The 23,508-nt window shown below is 41.7% G+C and overlaps 1 protein-coding gene across 1 annotated transcript in view; it reads left to right on the forward strand.

Moving 5' to 3' along the window:
* Positions 1-1,162: 1,162 nt before the first annotated feature.
* LOC136807840 (uncharacterized) overlaps positions 1,163-23,508 on the forward strand; it is a 24,240-nt gene continuing 1,894 nt past the window's right edge. Inside the window, exons 1-4 of the mRNA XM_067064462.1 lie at positions 1,163-1,316; positions 2,762-3,213; positions 6,633-6,884; positions 7,182-7,401. Coding sequence (XP_066920563.1) covers positions 1,250-1,316; positions 2,762-3,213; positions 6,633-6,884; positions 7,182-7,401 — 991 coding nt within the window. The 5' untranslated portion in view covers positions 1,163-1,249. The remainder of the gene's footprint in view (positions 1,317-2,761; positions 3,214-6,632; positions 6,885-7,181; positions 7,402-23,508) is intronic.

Raw genomic sequence — 23,508 nt, forward strand, 5'->3', positions numbered from 1 at the left:
GTTTTAGTAAGAAAATGTCTTTACTAGCCCGGGGTCCACTTAAAGCATTTTTGATAGACTGAATAGCGCTGATGAGGGGCCCGGTGTAATTTGGTAGACTCCAATTTTTGGCTTTGCTTGAGATGATAGCAAATACATGGAACTAGATCCAGTCCCTTTTTGGAGAAAAAAACAAACAGAAAACAATGACCAATATACCAATTTTTTCAAATGTTCGAGGTATTTACATGTTTTTATTATGTTTCAAAAATTTTGATAGGGTTTTAGAATATATTTTATTGATTTGTTGTTTTCTTATAATTCTTGAAAATGAAAGTGAAAAAGTTCAAGATGGCGATATCCTCTAGTCTACTTCACTGGACTCAGCGCCATCAAAATCATCAGAAAGCAGGTTCAGTCAGAAGTTGACTCTAGTCTATACCTTTACAAGATAAGTTTATTAAATGTACATTTACACACAGAAAATGAATGAAATAATTTCCATTGATGCTCAAACATTATGTTAGATTTGTGATGAATTTTTGTTTATGTTTGAATGGACCTTGTTTTTGAAATGCTCAGAATATTGTATTTTTGACAAACAAGTAATGTCCATCGCTTCTTGCCATTTGACCTGTTGCGTTATGATATATTCAAGAGATAATTTTTATACATGTACACTCACATTATGATAATTGATTCGACAAGAAGTATTATTTTTATTCAATTTTCAAGTTAGGTTTTAATTTTCCGTATTTATTGTAAGATTCAGGAAGTAGCTGATAAAAATATTCTTACTGCTCTTTGCTCTTCACTTCATATCAATTTCTATAATACCACTCATTTTTGTTATCATTTTTCAATTTTAATATAACCAGCTTATAATTGCACTAAAAATCTAGTTACTTTATCAACCTTGACGGTAAAGTAACATTTTATTTAAATACACTCACTAGTGGTATAGACAGTATCTATGAACCATGTACAATCCTTACTTCATAGTTCACCCCAATGCTCAGGCGATCTCAATTTTCTTCCAATGTCAGTCCAAGCTCTTACGCTTAAAGTTAATCTTGAGATCCGAAAAGCAAAATTTTTCGATTCATTCCTTAAATTTTTGTTTTACGGAAAAAATGATTAATTTTTGGGTCTTGCTAAACGCATTTATTTTTTTTTCAGATTAGATATACAAAATCATATTAAAAATGAAAACATGTCAATAATATAATAATCACCAGAGATTGATTAGCCTCGTGTGCCGTGTGCCAAAATGTCAATGCTACGATTGGCTTGTAAATCATGCCTTGCTCTGCAGAGAAACTTGAACCCTGACCAAGGTAAGAATTAACTGTTGTTTTATTTAATTGAAATTTGTAATACAATCAACCCTCTTCAATTCGGTTGTCAAGAGGTGCTGAGATTTCAATCGAATACAGAAACATCTCGAAATAGTGGATAGTGCAGATATTGTCTCCCTAATCCTTAAAAAAAAGAGTAAATTGGATCCATATGTCTGACAAAGAAAAATATAACTGATAACAGGTCAAAACAAAAAATCAAGTGCGATAAGACTAGAAAACGGTCAAAACATATTATAAAAAGATTTCATACACAAATTCAAAGGATTATTCAATGACACTTTTTCGAATGCTTTCACCAAGTATAATTGAACGTTTTCTATTTTTAGATTAAAACATTTCATTGTTAATCTGTTCGAAATCACTTATTGCTCTTTTATGTCTACAAAACCAATAAAATTAGGTGCAACAGCTCAAAACAGCTTTCGGCCTTTAATTTTGCTCAGAAGATATCGCTTTTATCTATCCGACTCAGTATGAAGGTGCGTCACCTCTCTTGTCACTTCCTTTTTACCCCATACATTATATTTAACATGAATTAGAACAAATTTCGAACGTCTTGATTCAAACCCAACTTTTTCAAAAGATATCATCGACTCAGCTTCGAGGAATCGAATTTTAAAGAAATAATTCGAAAGCAAAAGCATAATGTGCTGAAAATCATCATCACTGTGAAAAAAAATTTCAAAAATATTCATTCAATCAAAAGATATCAAACAAAGTTTATTGGTAGTTGAATCTATAAAGTAGTAAAAAACGACAAAAAAACAGCCTTTTGTCGATCAACCAATAACAAACTTTGTTTGATATCTTTTGATTGAATGAATATTTTTGAAAATTTTTTTCACAGTGATGATGATCCAAGATTGAAAAATCACTCCTGTGAAAATGGTAACTATACCATATTTCTACAAGAAGTTGATTTTTTTTTTCTTCATTTTTCATTTTCATTTTTCTTTATTTTTCAAATCTTTTTGCTTGATAATATTCCACTTACAAATATCTTTTCAACGAGTACAAAATCGCAACTTCTTCAAATTTTATCAAAAGTTACAGGCATTTTCGTCTCAGCTGCAAATTATTTTGAGATAGACTTTAAGCCAATTTTATCTTCATACCTTTCGCTGAAGCTTATAGACCGATTCCGTGTGACGTTATTTTTACCCACGATCAGCCATTTTGGTTGAAAGAATAATGTACAGGATGATTAAGTAACACCTTGACAGCTCAAAGTCTTCAAATATTTCCCGTTTGGACCAGCGCATAGTTTTTTGTTTGTTTTGGCTTCGTGAGTGAAATTTATGTCAGTTAGGAACAGGTAGCTTGCTTGAGATTTGCTTGAGGATTTTGGGGAATCGTTTTATAAGCAGATTTAAAAATTTTAATTCCAATCATGTTATTAATACTTGTTATTGATTTAACAGGGTCGACAATATTTCGAGTTCTTAACCGGCAACCATACTTTAAACGCTATCTTACAATCACTACATGTACGTCAAATTCGAACCGGCCAACTCCTGTTGAAAAAAAATCGGAATTGTCAGAACTAACAACGGCTGATAATGAAAGTTTCTCGCTAGACCCGATAATCGCCGATGAGAATGTCGACCTTTGGGAGAGTGTAGAAGCTGATATTACGGATCTGACAACTTTCAATTTGTTGAAAGAGCAATATAATTCACGTGTTCAAGAAATGGACGAGAAAACAACGGCACAAACTAAACAAAATGGAGAAGCAACGATTGTGGCACCCATTAAAAGCAAGCGAAATTTCCGTAAGAAGCCGGTCCATGTTAAGAAGCAGGGTGATCAACTGACATACCAGAGTGAGCAAAATGTCCTTGCAGAAATAGATATTTACACCTTTCTGAAAATGGTAAGAGCAATTTCATTATGACACATGCCAGCATATTCTTTTTGTGAAGTTTGCAAATTGTTTGCATAGCATTTTTAAGCATTCTATTCGAAACACTTTTTGAAATATCGCCTTCAATTGAAAACTGAATATCTTTTTGAATCAGTCGATCGCAAAAAATTCGGAGATGTCGATCCAAATCATTGACTCCCGTTTCCCGTTTCAGTATGGCCTAAGTTTCATATTCAATAACATCAAATGTTTTGATCGCATAAGTTTTTATGTCTTTCAATAAGCATTTCAACAAAACAAGTGTGTAGTGGAGTCAGTTAGGATAACAATTGTGCAAATCGTGACAAAATCGTGAAATTTTGCACAGTGGTTCAGGATGGTCTATAGATGAAAATTTTAAGGGGAGACAAGTGTCAAATGTCACCTGTCACTCCCTGTCAGCATTTGTTGACAAACAAATATGTCACTCCAAAACATGTCATATTATATACCATTGGAAAGATAATTAAAAGCTGAACAACTTTTTTGCTTACACTAACTTCCGAAAATGTACTCAATAAGAGTAAAATCAAAATAAAGTTGGAAAAATGACGTCATCGTTTGAAATAAAATTTTGTCAAGACTGAAAGTGTTTCAAACTCCTATATATTATATATCGTTGGAAAGATAATTAAAATCTGAACAATTTTCTTGCTTACAAAAATTACTGAAAATATACTCAATAAGAGTAAAATAAAAATAAGTGAAAAAATTGACGTCATCATTCTTGGTATAATTTGTTAAATTAGCTGGTGTCTTGAGTTCGTAGATGTTGATTTAAAAGTATTTAATAGTCTTACTGACAATGATTTCCCTATTTAGCCGACTTCAATGTAAAAAAGCCTGTATTTGGACTTTCTAGAAGTGAATAAATTGATTGCAAGACAAAGTAGCCAAGAAGAAAGATCGTTTTTCACTAGAAACCGTCACAATAGAGAAAGTTTTCCAACATCGGCACAACAAAAGGCTATTATCCTAAAATGATGGTAATGTAGGATTTAAGCCTCCGAAAATCGACCCCTGCTATTATTGGATCAGCATAGTTATGATGTATTGGGGAAAATATCGTAAACTTGTTGGCAGGGCTTTATTAGTATATTGACATTTACACTGTGGCTGTTGATGTTCGGTTCCGTTATGAAAGTAAGTAGTCTTATTAGAATAGCCTACGCGATGGCTTTCTACCTCGTATCTTTTGAAATACCAACATAATGTTTCGATTAGGTGCTTAACTAAGCCTCATTTACAACTTTATTTACAATTAGATATTTTGCAAAGTTGCCTCAAATTACTACTTGGGCGAAATGGATATCGGGTATGTGTGAGCCATAAGGATCCCTTCTCGAAAGTCTCTAAAAGGGGTACAAAAACGATAAATTAGAAATTGGTTCTCTGAAGGGGTCCCAAACTTACGAAATATTAAAAATTGAGTCCCTCAAAGGGTCTTAAAATCTGGTCATCTGAGCTAAATATTGGAATAATAATCTTTAATAAAGGGTCGCAAAAACGTCGAAATCAGTCTCTCAAAGAGTTCAACGAGTTCAACTTTGGCTCAGACATACCCTTTACCTCGCAAACCTAGTACCCTCCAGGTAGCTACAATACTATAGCAACTAATTCTACACCCCGTTCTCGCAGACCCGGTGGAAAAATTGGCCCAATATCATCTCCCAGCAGCTCCCAGCCATAAAAAGCAAGGAAATATCGATCCCCATCGAGTTTCAGTCCCTTTTTTTAAAGCCCATTTGCTGAAAAACATGTCTGTGAGAAGGGGGTGTAATTAAATTACTGACTAAGTCTAAAAGCACTATCAGGACATCGTCAGCCTTAGAACTCCCAATAATAAAATTGACAAACATTTTTTGAGGGAGAGTCAAGATTAATCGGCGCAATGAAATTTCGTCACTTATGAATTTTATCTTGATTTCAGAGATTTTTGTTAGATATTGAGTTGAAACTCGAGAAAGTTGATGAAAAATAGCGAAAGAAAAGCATATTTTGCAGGAAAAGACTTGAAGATGTTGCAAGCTAGCAGTTAGTCTGAATCACAGAATATAAAAAAGTCAGTAGCATATGATGCAGGTAAGTATACTCCAGTTGGCTAAAAATACCATACTTTAAGCCTTAACCTCCTAGCTGCTTCAGTCGAAAAAGTTGCAAAACTGAGAATTTGGTGCAGTTTTTCAGAGAAGTTTGTAAAAAAAGGAGTACATTTTTTACATAAAAGTAAATTCACTTACTGATTGAAGAGTAAGACTATTTGCTTATGTTGAGAAACTTTCTCTATCATGGACAGTCGGGGTCAGGGGCTAAGGTTTGACAAATGGTGTTGTCTGTTCAAATTGGGGTGCTAACCTTTCTTAAGGCTCTGGCAGTTCTTATATCCGTATTTTCAAAATTTCCTTTCTTGTTCAAAATAGCAAATTTTTGAGTCAAAAAGAGAAAAAATATCTGAAACAATTTACTGTACTCCCCGCTCTCATTAAGAGAAAAAAAACAATATTTTTCCTATTTTCTTCACCAGTCTTGGTCAATTCAACACGCTACTGCAAAAAGCGTGGATGTGAAAGAAATTCTTAGGTGAATGGAGCACCTCATTCAAAGCAAATTCTTTTGAAAAAAAAATTGAAGACATGTCAGCGTAATTTGACTAATTCCCATGAAATTGTGATAGCAAAAGTAGTGCAAACTTTAGATTATGCACTTTGCACCAGCCTAATAGGGAAGTCTTTGTCAGTAAGACTTTTAAACAAAAACTAAAAACTAAAAACTCCAGTTAATTTAACAAATTATACCAAGAACGATGACGTAAATTTTTTAACTTATTTTTATTTTTACTCTTATTGAGTATATTTTCAGTACTTTTTGTAAGCAAGAAAATTGTTCAGATTTTAATTATCTTTCTAACGATATATAATATGTAGGATTTTAAAACACTTTCGGTTTTGACAAAATTTTATTTCAAACGATGACGTCATTTCTCCAACTTTATTTTGATTTTACTCTTTTTGAGTACATTTTCAGAATTTAGTGTAAGCAAAAAAGTTGTTCAGTTTTCAATTATCTTTCCAATGGTATATAATATGACATGTTTTGGAGTGACATATTTGTTTGTCAACAAATGCTGACAGGGAGTGACAGGTGACATTTGACACTTGTCTCCCCTTAAAATTTTCATCTATAGACCATCCTGAACCACTGTGCAAAATTTCACGATTTTGTCATGATTTGCACAATTGTTACCTATCTGACACCTAACTGACTCCACTAGTGGTAAATCAATGCCATAGGAGTGCTCGATTAGTTAAGAACCAGAGCCATGTATCAATATAGATGTACCGATATATTCATCTCCAGCATTTCAACAAGAAATTTTCAAATCTTTTTAGCCGACCAACGCCATAAACCTGTTCAACTACCACCGAAGACATGGTCACAAATTCAGTTTGGATGCTTACAACAAAGTCATTCATATTTGGGCATCCCAAGGCAGTTGGAGGAGTGTCCAAATGCTGCTCAAGAACCTAACTAAGGAAGGGCTAGAACCAAACTATCAAACTTATGCTGGATTACTTGAAACTTGTGGGAATATTAAGGACCAACGGAAAACAGAAAAAATCCTCTTTGAAATGGAACTCAAGGTAACTCTACAGCCCTACTTTTAGTCTATTTTCATTTCACTTCTGCACTAATAAAGAGTTGACCTTCAACTGGTCTCGAGACTTCCTATACTGCTTAAATAAAAATCCTCAAGATTTTGAAATAAGTGTTAAAAAAAGTGCCAGTTGCACTTAAACACATTTAAAACAGTTATAATTAAGTGTACCAAGCCTCGTTTTTCTAGATTCTCTTCATTCAATTAAATTTGCATTTAATTCGACCCATGATCTAATTAATTAGTTAACAACTTAAAAACCTCCTTTTGGCGTCTAATTCAGGGATTCAAAGTAAAGGAAGTGTTCAACCAATCAATATTAACAGCCAATCAAATTTCATCAGTCGTACGCGCGGTCGGAAAAATTCATCCAAACATAGTAGAAGAGTATCAATTGAACCAAACAGTTCGAAACTTTGGCGAAAGAGAAACCACAGTTGATCTACTTCGAGATGCCAATGTCTTCAAGCTAATAAGTGAACAAAAAGAAAAGGAATTAACAGGTAGGTTTAAATGTCTGATCGTCCTTCAAGCTTTCTTTGTTTTTCATTTCTAACAACGAAATGAATAGATAAAGTAACCACGTCTATCATCGAAATCGAAATATCAAACAGAACAAGGACAGAGATAAAGTTGTTTGAACTCTTTCACTTGACCCACCTCTTACCCCTCTCCTTGAGCTCTTCAATCTTTCCTTGATTTCTAAGATCTTTTCTTGCAGGTCTATCATCGAAATCGAAAGATTGAGCAGCGCAAGGAGAGGCTCCGCCGAAATACGCGCTCGCTTTTTGCTGTGAAAGAGCCAAAGTTGTTTGAACTCTTTCACTTGACCCACCTCTTACCCCTCTCCTTGAGCTCTTCAATCTTTCCTTGATTTCTAAGATCTTTTCTTGCAGGTCTATCATCGAAATCGAAAGATTGAGCAGCGCAAGGAGAGGCTCCGCCGAAATACGCGCTCGCTTTTTGCTGTGAAAGAGCCAAAGTTGTTTTGAACTCTTTCACTTGACCCACCTCTTACCCTCTCCTTGAGCTCTTCAATCTTTCCTTGATTTCTAAGATCTTTTCTTGCAGGTCTATCATCGAAATCGAAAGATTGAGCAGCGCAAGGAGAGGCTCCGCCGAAATACGCGCTCGCTTTTGCTGTGAAAGAGCCAAAGTTGTTTGAACTCTTTCACTTGACCCACCTCTTACCCCTCTCCTTGAGCTCTTCAATCTTTCCTTGATTTCTAAGATCTTTTCTTGCAGGTCTATCATCGAAATCGAAAGATTGAGCAGCGCAAGGAGAGGCTCCGCCGAAATACGCGCTCGCTTTTTGCTGTGAAAGAGCCAAAGTTGTTTGAACTCTTTCACTTGACCCACCTCTTACCCCTCTCCTTGAGCTCTTCAATCTTTCCTTGATTTCTAAGATCTTTTCTTGCAGGTCTATCATCGAAATCGAAAGATTGAGCAGCGCAAGGAGAGGCTCCGCCGAAATACGCGCTCGCTTTTTGCTGTGAAAGAGCCAAAGTTGTTTGAACTCTTTCACTTGACCCACCTCTTACCCCTCTCCTTGAGCTCTTCAATCTTTCCTTGATTTCTAAGATCTTTTCTTGCAGGTCTATCATCGAAATCGAAAGATTGAGCAGCGCAAGGAGAGGCTCCGCCGAAATACGCGCTCGCTTTTTGCTGTGAAAGAGCCAAAGTTGTTTGAACTCTTTCACTTGACCCACCTCTTACCCCTCTCCTTGAGCTCTTCAATCTTTCCTTGATTTCTAAGATCTTTTCTTGCAGGTCTATCATCGAAATCGAAAGATTGAGCAGCGCAAGGAGAGGCTCCGCCGAAATACGCGCTCGCTTTTTGCTGTGAAAGAGCCAAAGTTGTTTGAACTCTTTCACTTGACCCACCTCTTACCCCTCTCCTTGAGCTCTTCAATCTTTCCTTGATTTCTAAGATCTTTTCTTGCAGGTCTATCATCGAAATCGAAAGATTGAGCAGCGCAAGGAGAGGCTCCGCCGAAATACGCGCTCGCTTTTTGCTGTGAAAGAGCCAAAGTTGTTTGAACTCTTTCACTTGACCCACCTCTTACCCCTCTCCTTGAGCTCTTCAATCTTTCCTTGATTTCTAAGATCTTTTCTTGCAGGTCTATCATCGAAATCGAAAGATTGAGCAGCGCAAGGAGAGGCTCCGCCGAAATACGCGCTCGCTTTTTGCTGTGAAAGAGCCAAAATTAATTGAACTCTTTCACTTGACCCACCTCTTACCCCTCTCCTTGAGCTCTTCAATCTTTCCTTGATTTCTAAGATCTTTTCTTGCAGGTCTATCATCGAAATCGAAAGATTGAGCAGCGCAAGGAGAGGCTCCGCCGAAATACGCGCTCGCTTTTGCTGTGAAAGAGCCAAAGTTGTTTGAACTCTTTCACTTGACCCACCTCTTACCCCTCTCCTTGAGCTCTTCAATCTTTCCTTGATTTCTAAGATCTTTTCTTGCAGGTCTATCATCGAAATCGAAAGATTGAGCAGCGCAAGGAGAGGCTCCGCCGAAATACGCGCTCGCTTTTTGCTGTGAAAGAGCCAAAGTTGTTTGAACTCTTTCACTTGACCCACCTCTTACCCCTCTCCTTGAGCTCTTCAATCTTTCCTTGATTTCTAAGATCTTTTCTTGCAGGTCTATCATCGAAATCGAAAGATTGAGCAGCGCAAGGAGAGGCTCCGCCGAAATACGCGCTCGCTTTTTGCTGTGAAAGAGCCAAAGTTGTTTGAACTCTTTCACTTGACCCACCTCTTACCCCTCTCCTTGAGCTCTTCAATCTTTCCTTGATTTCTAAGATCTTTTCTTGCAGGTCTATCATCGAAATCGAAAGATTGAGCAGCGCAAGGAGAGGCTCCGCCGAAATACGCGCTCTTTTTGCTGTGAAAGAGCCAAAGTTGTTTGAACTCTTTCACTTGACCCACCTCTTACCCCTCTCCTTGAGCTCTTCAATCTTTCCTTGATTTCTAAGATCTTTTCTTGCAGGTCTATCATCGAAATCGAAAGATTGAGCAGCGCAAGGAGAGGCTCCGCCGAAATACGCGCTCGCTTTTTGCTGTGAAAGAGCCAAAGTTGTTTGAACTCTTTCACTTGACCCACCTCTTACCCCTCTCCTTGAGCTCTTCAATCTTTCCTTGATTTCTAAGATCTTTTCTTGCAGGTCTATCATCGAAATCGAAAGATTGAGCAGCGCAAGGAGAGGCTCCGCCGAAATACGCGCTCGCTTTTTGCTGTGAAAGAGCCAAAGTTGTTTGAACTCTTTCACTTGACCCACCTCTTACCCCTCTCCTTGAGCTCTTCAATCTTTCCTTGATTTCTAAGATCTTTTCTTGCAGGTCTATCATCGAAATCGAAAGATTGAGCAGCGCAAGGAGAGGCTCCGCCGAAATACGCGCTCGCTTTTTGCTGTGAAAGAGCCAAAGTTGTTTGAACTCTTTCACTTGACCCACCTCTTACCCCTCCTTGAGCTCTTCAATCTTTCCTTGATTTCTAAGATCTTTTCTTGCAGGTCTATCATCGAAATCGAAAGATTGAGCAGCGCAAGGAGAGGCTCCGCCGAAATACGCGCTCGCTTTTTGCTGTGAAAGAGCCAAAGTTGTTTGAACTCTTTCACTTGACCCACCTCTTACCCTCTCCTTGAGCTCTTCAATCTTTCCTTGATTTCTAAGATTTTCTTGCAGGTCTATCATCGAAATCGAAAGATTGAGCAGCGCAAGGAGAGGCTCCGCCGAAATACGCGCTCGCTTTTTGCTGTGAAAGAGCCAAAGTTGTTTGAACTCTTTCACTTGACCCACCTCTTACCCCTCTCCTTGAGCTCTTCAATCTTTCCTTGATTTCTAAGATCTTTTCTTGCAGGTCTATCATCGAAATCGAAAGATTGAGCAGCGCAAGGAGAGGCTCCGCCGAAATACGCGCTCGCTTTTTGCTGTGAAAGAGCCAAAGTTGTTTGAACTCTTTCACTTGACCCACCTCTTACCCCTCTCCTTGAGCTCTTCAATTTCCTTGATTTCTAAGATCTTTCTTGCAGGTCTATCATCGAAATCGAAAGATTGAGCAGCGCAAGGAGAGGCTCCGCCGAAATACGCGCTCGCTTTTTGCTGTGAAAGAGCCAAAGTTGTTTGAACTCTTTCACTTGACCCACCTCTTTCCCCTCTCCTTGAGCTCTTCAATCTTTCCTTGATTTCTAAGATCTTTTCTTGCAGGTCTATCATCGAAATCGAAAGATTGAGCAGCGCAAGGAGAGGCTCCGCCGAAATACGCGCTCGCTTTTTGCTGTGAAAGAGCCAAAGTTGTTTGAACTCTTTCACTTGACCCACCTCTTACCCCTCTCCTTGAGCTCTTCAATCTTTCCTTGATTTCTAAGATCTTTTTTGCAGGTCTATCATCGAAATCGAAAGATTGAGCAGCGCAAGAGGCTCCGCCGAAATACGCGCTCGCTTTTTGCTGTGAAAGAGCCAAAGTTGTTTGAACTCTTTCACTTGACCCACCTCTTACCCCTCTCCTTGAGCTCTTCAATCTTTCCTTGATTTCTAAGATCTTTTCTTGCAGGTCTATCATCGAAATCGAAAGATTGAGCAGCGCAAGGAGAGGCTCCGCCGAAATACGCGCTCGCTTTTTGCTGTGAAAGAGCCAAAGTTGTTTGAACTCTTTCACTTGACCCACCTCTTACCCCTCCTTGAGCTCTTCAATCTTTCCTTGATTTCTAAGATCTTTTCTTGCAGGTCTATCATCGAAATCGAAAGATTGAGCAGCGCAAGGAGAGGCTCCGCCGAAATACGCGCTCGCTTTTTGCTGTGAAAGAGCCAAAGTTGTTTGAACTCTTTCACTTGACCCACCTCTTACCCCTCTCCTTGAGCTCTTCAATCTTTCCTTGATTTCTAAGATCTTTTCTTGCAGGTCTATCATCGAAATCGAAAGATTGAGCAGCGCAAGGAGAGGCTCCGCCGAAATACGCGCTCGCTTTTTGCTGTGAAAGAGCCAAAGTTGTTTGAACTCTTTCACTTGACCCACCTCTTACCCCTCTCCTTGAGCTCTTCAATCTTTCCTTGATTTCTAAGATCTTTTCTTGCAGGTCTATCATCGAAATCGAAAGATTGAGCAGCGCAAGGAGAGGCTCCGCCGAAATACGCGCTCGCTTTTTGCTGTGAAAGAGCCAAAGTTGTTTGAACTCTTTCACTTGACCCACCTCTTACCCCTCTCCTTGAGCTCTTCAATCTTTCCTTGATTTCTAAGATCTTTTCTTGCAGGTCTATCATCGAAATCGAAAGATTGAGCAGCGCAAGGAGAGGCTCTGCCGAAATACGCGCTCGCTTTTTGCTGTGAAAGAGCCAAAGTTGTTTGAACTCTTTCACTTGACCCACCTCTTACCCCTCTCCTTGAGCTCTTCAATCTTTCCTTGATTTCTAAGATCTTTTTTTGCAGGTCTATCATCGAAATCGAAAGATTGAGCAGCGCAAGGAGAGGCTCCGCCGAAATTCGCTCGCTTTTTGCTGTGAAAGAGCCAAAGTTGTTTGAACTCTTTCACTTGACCCACCTCTTACCCCTCTCCTTGAGCTCTTCAATCTTTCCTTGATTTCTAAGATCTTTTCTTGCAGGTCTATCATCGAAATCGAAAGATTGAGCAGCGCAAGGAGAGGCTCCGCCGAAATACGCGCTCGCTTTTTGCTGTGAAAGAGCCAAAGTTGTTTGAACTCTTTCACTTGACCCACCTCTTACCCCTCTCCTTGAGCTCTTCAATCTTTCCTTGATTTCTAAGATCTTTTCTTGCAGGTCTATCATCGAAATCGAAAGATTGAGCAGCGCAAGGAGAGGCTCCGCCGAAATACGCGCTCGCTTTTTGCTGTGAAAGAGCCAAAGTTGTTTGAACTCTTTCACTTGACCCACCTCTTACCCCTCTCCTTGAGCTCTTCAATCTTTCCTTGATTTCTAAGATTTTCTTGCAGGTCTATCATCGAAATCGAAAGATTGAGCAGCGCAAGGAGAGGCTCCGCCGAAATACGCGCTCGCTTTTTGCTGTGAAAGAGCCAAAGTTGTTTGAACTCTTTCACTTGACCCACCTCTTACCCCTCTCCTTGAGCTCTTCAATTTCCTTGATTTCTAAGATCTTTTCTTGCAGGTCTATCATCGAAATCGAAAGATTGAGCAGCGCAAGGAGAGGCTCCGCCGAAATACGCGCTCGCTTTTTGCTGTGAAAGAGCCAAAGTTGTTTGAACTCTTTCACTTGACCCACCTCTTACCCTCTCCTTGAGCTCTTCAATCTTTCCTTGATTTCTAAGATCTTTTCTTGCAGGTCTATCATCGAAATCGAAAGATTGAGCAGCGCAAGGAGAGGCTCCGCCGAAATACGCGCTCGCTTTTTGCTGTGAAAGAGCCAAAGTTGTTTGAACTCTTTCACTTGACCCACCTCTTACCCCTCTCCTTGAGCTCTTCAATCTTTCCTTGATTTCTAAGATCTTTTCTTGCAGGTCTATCATCGAAATCGAAAGATTGAGCAGCGCAAGGAGAGGCTCCGCCGAAATACGCGCTCGCTTTTGCTGTGAAAGAGCCAAAGTTGTTTGAACTCTTTCACTTGACCCACCTCTTACCCCTCTCCTTGAGCTCTTCAATCTTTCCTTGATTTCTAAGATCTTTTCTTGCAGGTCTATCATCGAAATCGAAAGATTGAGCAGCGCAAGGAGAGGCTCCGCCGAAATACGCGCTCGCTTTTTGCTGTGAAAGAGCCAAAGTTGTTTGAACTCTTTCACTTGACCCACCTCTTACCCCTCTCCTTGAGCTCTTCAATCTTTCCTTGATTTCTAAGATCTTTTCTTGCAGGTCTATCATCGAAATCGAAAGATTGAGCAGCGCAAGGAGAGGCTCCGCCGAAATACGCGCTCGCTTTTTGCTGTGAAAGAGCCAAAGTTGTTTGAACTCTTTCACTTGACCCACCTCTTACCCCTCTCCTTGAGCTCTTCAATCTTTCCTTATATCTAAGATCTTTTCTTGCAGGTCTATCATCGAAATCGAAAGATTGAGCAGCGCAAGGAGAGGCTCCGCCGAAATACGCGCTCGCTTTTTGCTGTGAAAGAGCCAAAGTTGTTTGAACTCTTTCACTTGACCCACCTCTTACCCCTCTCCTTGAGCTCTTCAATCTTTCCTTGATTTCTAAGATCTTTTCTTGCAGGTCTATCATCGAAATCGAAAGATTGAGCAGCGCAAGGAGAGGCTCCGCCGAAATACGCGCTCGCTTTTGCTGTGAAAGAGCCAAAGTTGTTTGAACTCTTTCACTTGACCCACCTCTTACCCCTCTCCTTGAGCTCTTCAATCTTTCCTTGATTTCTAAGATCTTTTCTTGCAGGTCTATCATCGAAATCGAAAGATTGAGCAGCGCAAGGAGAGGCTCCGCCGAAATACGCGCTCGCTTTTTGCTGTGAAAGAGCCAAAGTTGTTTGAACTCTTTCACTTGACCCACCTCTTACCCCTCTCCTTGAGCTCTTCAATCTTTCCTTGATTTCTAAGATCTTTTCTTGCAGGTCTATCATCGAAATCGAAAGATTGAGCAGCGCAAGGAGAGGCTCCGCCGAAATACGCGCTCGCTTTTTGCTGTGAAAGAGCCAAAGTTGTTTGAACTCTTTCACTTGACCCACCTCTTACCCCTCTCCTTGAGCTCTTCAATCTTTCCTTGATTTCTAAGATCTTTTCTTGCAGGTCTATCATCGAAATCGAAAGATTGAGCAGCGCAAGGAGAGGCTCCGCCGAAATACGCGCTCGCTTTTTGCTGTGAAAGAGCCAAAGTTGTTTGAACTCTTTCACTTGACCCACCTCTTACCCCTCTCCTTGAGCTCTTCAATCTTTCCTTGATTTCTAAGATCTTTTTTTGCAGGTCTATCATCGAAATCGAAAGATTGAGCAGCGCAAGGAGAGGCTCCGCCGAAATACGCGCTCGCTTTTTGCTGTGAAAGAGCCAAAGTTGTTTGAACTCTTTCACTTGACCCACCTCTTACCCCTCTCCTTGAGCTCTTCAATCTTTCCTTGATTTCTAAGATCTTTTCTTGCAGGTCTATCATCGAAATCGAAAGATTGAGCAGCGCAAGGAGAGGCTCCGCCGAAATACGCGCTCGCTTTTTGCTGTGAAAGAGCCAAAGTTGTTTGAACTCTTTCACTTGACCCACCTCTTACCCCTCTCCTTGAGCTCTTCAATCTTTCCTTGATTTCTAAGATCTTTTCTTGCAGGTCTATCATCGAAATCGAAAGATTGAGCAGCGCAAGGAGAGGCTCCGCCGAAATACGCGCTCGCTTTTTGCTGTGAAAGAGCCAAAGTTGTTTGAACTCTTTCACTTGACCCACCTCTTACCTCTCCTTGAGCTCTTCAATCTTTCCTTGATTTCTAAGATCTTTTCTTGCAGGTCTATCATCGAAATCGAAAGATTGAGCAGCGCAAGGAGAGGCTCCGCCGAAATACGCGCTCGCTTTTTGCTGTGAAAGAGCCAAAGTTGTTTTGAACTCTTTCACTTGACCCACCTCTTACCCCTCTCCTTGAGCTCTTCAATCTTTCCTTGATTTCTAAGATCTTTTCTTGCAGGTCTATCATCGAAATCGAAAGATTGAGCAGCGCAAGGAGAGGCTCCGCCGAAATACGCGCTCGCTTTTTGCTGTGAAAGAGCCAAAGTTGTTTGAACTCTTTCACTTGACCCACCTCTTACCCCTCTCCTTGAGCTCTTCAATCTTTCCTTGATTTCTAAGATCTTTTCTTGCAGGTCTATCATCGAAATCGAAAGATTGAGCAGCGCAAGGAGAGGCTCCGCCGAAATACGCGCTCGCTTTTTGCTGTGAAAGAGCCAAAGTTGTTTGAACTCTTTCACTTGACCCACCTCTTACCCCTCTCCTTGAGCTCTTCAATCTTTCCTTGATTTCTAAGATCTTTTCTTGCAGGTCTATCATCGAAATCGAAAGATTGAGCAGCGCAAGGAGAGGCTCCGCCGAAATACGCGCTCGCTTTTTGCTGTGAAAGAGCCAAAGTTGTTTGAACTTTTTCACTTGACCCACCTCTTACCCCTCTCCTTGAGCTCTTCAATCTTTCCTTGATTTCTAAGATCTTTTCTTGCAGGTCTATCATCGAAATCGAAAGATTGAGCAGCGCAAGGAGAGGCTCCGCCGAAATACGCGCTCGCTTTTTGCTGTGAAAGAGCCAAAGTTGTTTGAACTCTTTCACTTGACCCACCTCTTACCCCTCTCCTTGAGCTCTTCAATCTTTCCTTGATTTCTAAGATCTTTTCTTGCAGGTCTATCATCGAAATCGAAAGATTGAGCAGCGCAAGGAGAGGCTCCGCCGAAATACGCGCTCGCTTTTTGCTGTGAAAGAGCCAAAGTTGTTTGAACTCTTTCACTTGACCCACCTCTTACCCCTCTCCTTGAGCTCTTCAATCTTTCCTTGATTTCTAAGATCTTTTCTTGCAGGTCTATCATCGAAATCGAAAGATTGAGCAGCGCAAGGAGAGGCTCCGCCGAAATACGCGCTCGCTTTTTGCTGTGAAAGAGCCAAAGTTTTATGAACTTTTTCACTTGACCCACCTCTTATCACTCTCCTTGAGCTCTTCAATCTTTCCTTGATTTCTAAGATCTTTTCTTGCAGGTCTATCATCGAAATCGAAAGATTGAGCAGCGCAAGGAGAGGCTCCGCCGAAATACGCGCTCGCTTTTTGCTGTGAAAGAGCCAAAGTTGTTTGAACTCTTTCACTTGACCCACCTCTTACCCTCTCCTTGAGCTCTTCAATCTTTCCTTGATTTCTAAGATCTTTTCTTGCAGGTCTATCATCGAAATCGAAAGATTGAGCAGCGCAAGGAGAGGCTCCGCCGAAATACGCGCTCGCTTTTTGCTGTGAAAGAGCCAAAGTTGTTTGAACTCTTTCACTTGACCCACCTCTTACCCCTCTCCTTGAGCTCTTCAATCTTTCCTTGATTTCTAAGATCTTTTCTTGCAGGTCTATCATCGAAATCGAAAGATTGAGCAGCGCAAGGAGAGGCTCCGCCGAAATACGCTTGCTTTTTGCTGTGAAAGAGCCAAAGTTGTTTGAACTCTTTCACTTGACCCACCTCTTACCCCTCTCCTTGAGCTCTTCAATCTTTCCTTGATTTCTAAGATCTTTTCTTGCAGGTCTATCATCGAAATCGAAAGATTGAGCAGCGCAAGGAGAGGCTCCGCCGAAATACGCGCTCGCTTTTTGCTGTGAAAGAGCCAAAGTTGTTTGAACTCTTTCACTTGACCCACCTCTTACCCCTCTCCTTGAGCTCTTCAATCTTTCCTTGATTTCTAAGATCTTTTCTTGCAGGTCTATCATCGAAATCGAAAGATTGAGCAGCGCAAGGAGAGGCTCCGCCGAAATACGCGCTCGCTTTTTGCTGTGAAAGAGCCAAAGTTGTTTGAACTCTTTCACTTGACCCACCTCTTACCCCTCTCCTTGAGCTCTTCAATCTTTCCTTGATTTCTAAGATCTTTTCTTGCAGGTCTATCATCGAAATCGAAAGATTGAGCAGCGCAAGGAGAGGCTCCGCCGAAATACGCGCTCGCTTTTTGCTGTGAAAGAGCCAAAGTTGTTTGAACTCTTTCACTTGACCCACCTCTTACCCCTCTCCTTGAGCTCTTCAATCTTTCCTTGATTTCTAAGATCTTTTCTTGCAGGTCTATCATCGAAATCGAAAGATTGAGCAGCGCAAGGAGAGGCTCCGCCGAAATACGCGCTCGCTTTTTGCTGTGAAAGAGCCAAAGTTGTTTGAACTCTTTCACTTGACCCACCTCTTACCCCTCTCCTTGAGCTCTTCAATCTTTCCTTGATTTCTAAGATCTTTTCTTGCAGGTCTATCATCGAAATCGAAAGATTGAGCAGCGCAAGGAGAGGCTCCGCCGAAATACGCGCTCGCTTTTTGCTGTGAAAGAGCCAAAGTTGAATTGAACTCTTTCACTTGACCCACCTCTTACCCCTCTCCTTGAGCTCTTCAATCTTTCCTTGATTTCTAAGATCTTTTCTTGCAGGTCTATCATCGAAATCGAAAGATTGAGCAGCGCAAGGAGAGGCTCCGCCGAAATACGCGCTCGCTTTTTGCTGTGAAAGAGCCAAAGTTGTTTGAACTCTTTCACTTGACCCACCTCTTACCCCTCTCCTTGAGCTCTTCAATCTTTCCTTGATTTCTAAGATCTTTTCTTGCAGGTCTATCATCGAAATCGAAAGATTGAGCAGCGCAAGGAGAGGCTCCGCCGAAATACGCGCTCGCTTTTTGCTGTGAAAGAGCCAAAGTTGTTTGAACTCTTTCACTTGACCCACCTCTTACCCCTCTCCTTGAGCTCTTCAATCTTTCCTTGATTTCTAAGATCTTTTCTTGCAGGTCTATCATCGAAATCGAAAGATTGAGCAGCGCAAGGAGAGGCTCCGCCGAAATACGCGCTCGCTTTTTGCTGTGAAAGAGCCAAAGTTGTTTGAACTCTTTCACTTGACCCACCTCTTACCCCTCTCCTTGAGCTCTTCAATCTTTCCTTGATTTCTAAGATCTTTTCTTGCAGGTCTATCATCGAAATCGAAAGATTGAGCAGCGCAAGGAGAGGCTCCGCCGAAATACGCGCTCGCTTTTTGCTGTGAAAGAGCCAAAGTTGTTTGAACTCTTTCACTTGACCCACCTCTTACCCCTCTCCTTGAGCTCTTCAATCTTTCCTTGATTTCTAAGATCTTTTCTTGCAGGTCTATCATCGAAATCGAAAGATTGAGCAGCGCAAGGAGAGGCTCCGCCGAAATACGCGCTCGCTTTTTGCTGTGAAAGAGCCAAAGTTGTTTGAACTCTTTCACTTGACCCACCTCTTACCCCTCTCCTTGAGCTCTTCAATCTTTCCTTGATTTCTAAGATCTTTTCTTGCAGGTCTATCATCGAAATCGAAAGATTGAGCAGCGCAAGGAGAGGCTCCGCCGAAATACGCGCTCGCTTTTTGCTGTGAAAGAGCCAAAGTTGTTTGAACTCTTTCACTTGACCCACCTCTTACCCCTCTCCTTGAGCTCTTCAATCTTTCCTTGATTTCTAAGATCTTTCTTGCAGGTCTATCATCGAAATCGACGAAAGATTGAGCAGCGCAAGGAGAGGCTCCGCCGAAATACGCGCTCGCTTTTTGCTGTGAAAGAGCCAAAGTTGTTTTGAACTCTTTCACTTGACCCACCTCTTACCCCTCTCCTTGAGCTCTTCAATTTCCTTGATTTCTAGATCTTTTCTTGCAGGTCTATCATCGAAATCGAAAGATTGAGCAGCGCAAGGAGAGGCTCCGCCGAAATACGCGCTCGCTTTTTGCTGTGAAAGAGCCAAATTGTTTGAACTCTTTCACGTGACCCACCTCTTACCCCTCTCCTTGAGCTCTTCAATCTTTCCTTGATTTCTAAGATCTTTTCTTGCAGGTCTATCATCGAAATCGAAAGATTGAGCAGCGCAAGGAGAGGCTCCGCCGAAATACGCGCTCGCTTTTGCTGTGAAAGAGCCAAATTGTTTGAACTCTTTCACTTGACCCACCTCTTACCCCTCTCCTTGAGCTCTTCAATCTTTCCTTGATTTCTAAGATCTTTTCTTGCAGGTCTATCATCGAAATCGAAAGATTGAGCAGCGCAAGGAGAGGCTCCGCCGAAATACGCGCTCGCTTTTTGCTGTGAAAGAGCCAAAGTTGTTTGAACTCTTTCACTTGACCCACCTCTTACCCCTCTCCTTGAGCTCTTCAATCTTTCCTTGATTTCTAAGATCTTTTCTTGCAGGTCTATCATCGAAATCGAAAGATTGAGCAGCGCAAGGAGAGGCTCCGCCGAAATACGCGCTCGCTTTTTGCTGTGAAAGAGCCAAAGTTGTTTGAACTCTTTCACTTGACCCACCTCTTACCCCTCTCCTTGAGCTCTTCAATCTTTCCTTGATTTCTAAGATTTTTTTTGCAGGTCTATCATCGAAATCGAAAGATTGAGCAGCGCAAGGAGAGGCTCCGCCGAAATACGCGCTCGCTTTTTGCTGTGAAAGAGCCAAAGTTGTTTGAACTCTTTCACTTGACCCACCTCTTACCCCTCTCCTTGAGCTCTTCAATCTTTCCTTGATTTCTAAGATCTTTTCTTGCAGTCTATCATCGAAATCGAAAGATTGAGCAGCGCAAGGAGAGGCTCCGCCGAAATACGCGCTCGCTTTTTGCTGTGAAAGAGCCAAAGTTGTTTGAACTCTTTCACTTGACCCACCTCTTACCCCTCTCCTTGAGCTCTTCAATCTTTCCTTGATTTCTAAGATCTTTTCTTGCAGGTCTATCATCGAAATCGAAAGATTGAGCAGCGCAAGGAGAGGCTCCGCCGAACGCGCTCGCTTTTTGCTGTGAAAGAGCCAAAGTTGTTTGAACTCTTTCACTTGACCCACCTCTTACCCCTCTCCTTGAGCTCTTCAATCTTTCCTTGATTTCTAAGATCTTTTCTTGCAGGTCTATCATCGAAATCGAAAGATTGAGCAGCGCAAGGAGAGGCTCCGCCGAAATACGCGCTCGCTTTTTGCTGTGAAAGAGCCAAAGTTGTTTGAACTCTTTCACTTGACCCACCTCTTACCCCTCTCCTTGAGCTCTTCAATCTTCCTTGATTTCTAAGATCTTTTCTTGCAGGTCTATCATCGAAATCGAAAGATTGAGCAGCGCAAGGAGAGGCTCCGCCGAAATACGCGCTCGCTTTTTGCTGTGAAAGAGCCAAAGTTGTTTGAACTCTTTCACTTGACCCACCTCTTACCCCTCTCCTTGAGCTCTTCAATCTTTCCTTGATTTCTAAGATCTTTTCTTGCAGGTCTATCATCGAAATCGAAAGATTGAGCAGCGCAAGGAGAGGCTCCGCCGAAATACGCGCTCGCTTTTTGCTGTGAAAGAGCCAAAGTTGTTTGAACTCTTTCACTTGACCCACCTCTTACCCCTCTCCTTGAGCTCTTCAATCTTTCCTTGATTTCTAAGATCTTTTCTTGCAGGTCTATCATCGAAATCGAAAGATTGAGCAGCGCAAGGAGAGGCTCCGCCGAATACGCGCTCGCTTTTTGCGTGAAAGAGCCAAAGTTGTTTGAACTCTTCACTTGACCCACCTCTTACCCCTCTCCTTGAGCTCTTCAATCTTTCCTTGATTTCTAAGATCTTTTCTTGCAGGTCTATCATCGAAATCGAAAGATTGAGCAGCGCAAGGAGAGGCTCCGCCGAAATACGCGCTCGCTTTTTGCTGTGAAAGAGCCAAATTGTTTGAACTCTTTCACGTGACCCACCTCTTACCCCTCTCCTTGAGCTCTTCAATCTTTCCTTGATTTCTAAGATCTTTTCTTGCAGGTCTATCATCGAAATCGAAAGATTGAGCAGCGCAAGGAGAGGCTCCGCCGAAATACGCGCTCGCTTTTTGCTGTGAAAGAGCCAAAGTTGTTTGAACTCTTTCACTTGACCCACCTCTTACCCCTCTCCTTGAGCTCTTCAATCTTTCCTTGATTTCTAAGATCTTTTACTGCAGGTCTATCATCGAAATCGAAAGATTGAGCAGCGCAAGGAGAGGCTCCGCCGAAATACGCGCTCGCTTTTTGCTGTGAAAGAGCCAAAGTTGTTTGAACTCTTTCACTTGACCACCTCTTACCCCTCTCCTTGAGCTCTTCAATCTTTCCTTGATTTCTAAGATCTTTTCTTGCAGGTCTATCATCGAAATCGAAAGATTGAGCAGCGCAAGGAGAGGCTCCGCCGAAATACGCGCTCGCTTTTTGCTGTGAAAGAGCCAAAATTGAACTCTTTCACTTGACCCACCTCTTACCCCTCTCCTTGAGCTCTTCAATCTTTCCTTGATTTCTAAGATCTTTTCTTGCAGGTCTATCATCGAAATCGAAAGATTGAGCAGCGCAAGGAGAGGCTCCCCCCCGAAATACGCGCTCGCTTTTTGCTGTGAAAGAGCCAAAGTTGTTTGAACTCTTCACTTGACCCACCTCTTACCCCTCTCCTTGAGCTCTTCAATCTTTCCTTGATTTCTAAGATCTTTTCTTGCAGGTCTATCATCGAAATCGAAAGATTGAGCAGCGCAAGGAGAGGCTCCGCCGAAATACGCGCTCGCTTTTTGCTGTGAAAGAGCCAAAGTTGTTTGAACTCTTTCACTTGACCCACCTCTTACCCCTCTCCTTGAGCTCTTCAATCTTTCCTTGATTTCTAAGATCTTTTCTTGCAGGTCTATCATCGAAATCGAAAGATTGAGCAGCGCAAGGAGAGGCTCCGCCGAAATACGCGCTCGCTTTTTGCTGTGAAAGAGCCAAAGTTGTTTGAACTTTTTCACTTGACCCACCTCTTACCCCTCTCCTTGAGCTCTTCAATCTTTCCTTGATTTCTAAGATCTTTTCTTGCAGGTCTATCATCGAAATCGAAAGATTGAGCAGCGCAAGGAGAGGCTCCGCCGAAATTCGCTCGCTTTTTGCTGTGAAAGAGCCAAAGTTGTTTGAACTCTTTCACTTGACCCACCTCTTACCCCTCTCCTTGAGCTCTTCAATCTTTCCTTGATTCTAAGATTTTTCTTGCAGGTCTATCATCGAAATCGAAAGATTGAGCAGCGCAAGGAGAGGCTCCGCCGAAATACGCGCTCGCTTTTTGCTGTGAAGAGCCAAAGTTGTTTGAACTCTTTCACTTGACCCACCTCTTACCCCTCTCCTTGAGCTCTTCAATCTTTCCTTGATTTCTAAGATCTTTTCTTGCAGGTCTATCATCGAAATCGAAAGATTGAGCAGCGCAAGGAGAGGCTCCGCCGAAATACGCGCTCGCTTTTTGCTGTGAAGAGCCAAAGTTGTTTGAACTCTTTCACTTGACCCACCTCTTACCCCTCTCCTTGAGCTCTTCAATCTTTCCTTGATTTCTAAGATCTTTTCTTGCAGGTCTATCATCGAAATCGAAAGATTGAGCACGCAAGGAGAGGCTCCGCGCAAATACGCGCTCGCTTTTTGCTGTGAAAGAGCCAAAGTTGTTGAACTCTTTCACTTGACCCACCTCTTACCCTCTCCTTGAGCTCTTCAATCTTTCCTTGATTTCTAAGATCTTTTCTTGCAGGTCTATCATCGAAATCGAAAGATTGAGCAGCGCAAGGAGAGGCTCCGCCGAAATCCGCGCTCGCGTTTTGCTGTGAATGAAAGAGCCAAAGTTTTTGAACTGCTTTCACTTGACCCACCTCTTACCCCTCTCCTTGAGCTCTTCAATCTTTCTTGATTTCTAAGTAAGATCTTTCTTGCAGGTCTATCATCGAAATCGAAAGATTGAGCAGCGCAAGGAGAGGCTCCGCCGAAATACGCGCTCGCTTTTTGCTGTGAAAGAGCCAAAGTTGTTTGAACTCTTTCACTTGACCCACCTCTTACCCCTCTCCTTGAGCTCTTCAATCTTTCCTTGATTTCTAAGATCTTTTCTTGCAGGTCTATCATCGAAATCGAAAGATTGAGCAGCGCAAGGAGAGGCTTCGCCGAAATACGCGCTCGCTTTTTGCTGTGAAAGAGCCAAAGTTGTTTGAACTCTTTCACTTGACCCACCTCTTACCCCTCTCCTTGAGCTCTTCAATCTTTCCTTGATTTTTAAGATCTTTTCTTGCAGGTCTATCATCGAAAT

The sequence above is a fragment of the Clytia hemisphaerica genome, unplaced genomic scaffold (genome assembly GCF_902728285.1).
Source record: "Clytia hemisphaerica strain Z4C2 unplaced genomic scaffold, Clytia hemisphaerica genome assembly, whole genome shotgun sequence".
In the NCBI taxonomy this organism is placed as follows: Eukaryota; Metazoa; Cnidaria; class Hydrozoa; order Leptothecata; family Clytiidae; genus Clytia; species Clytia hemisphaerica.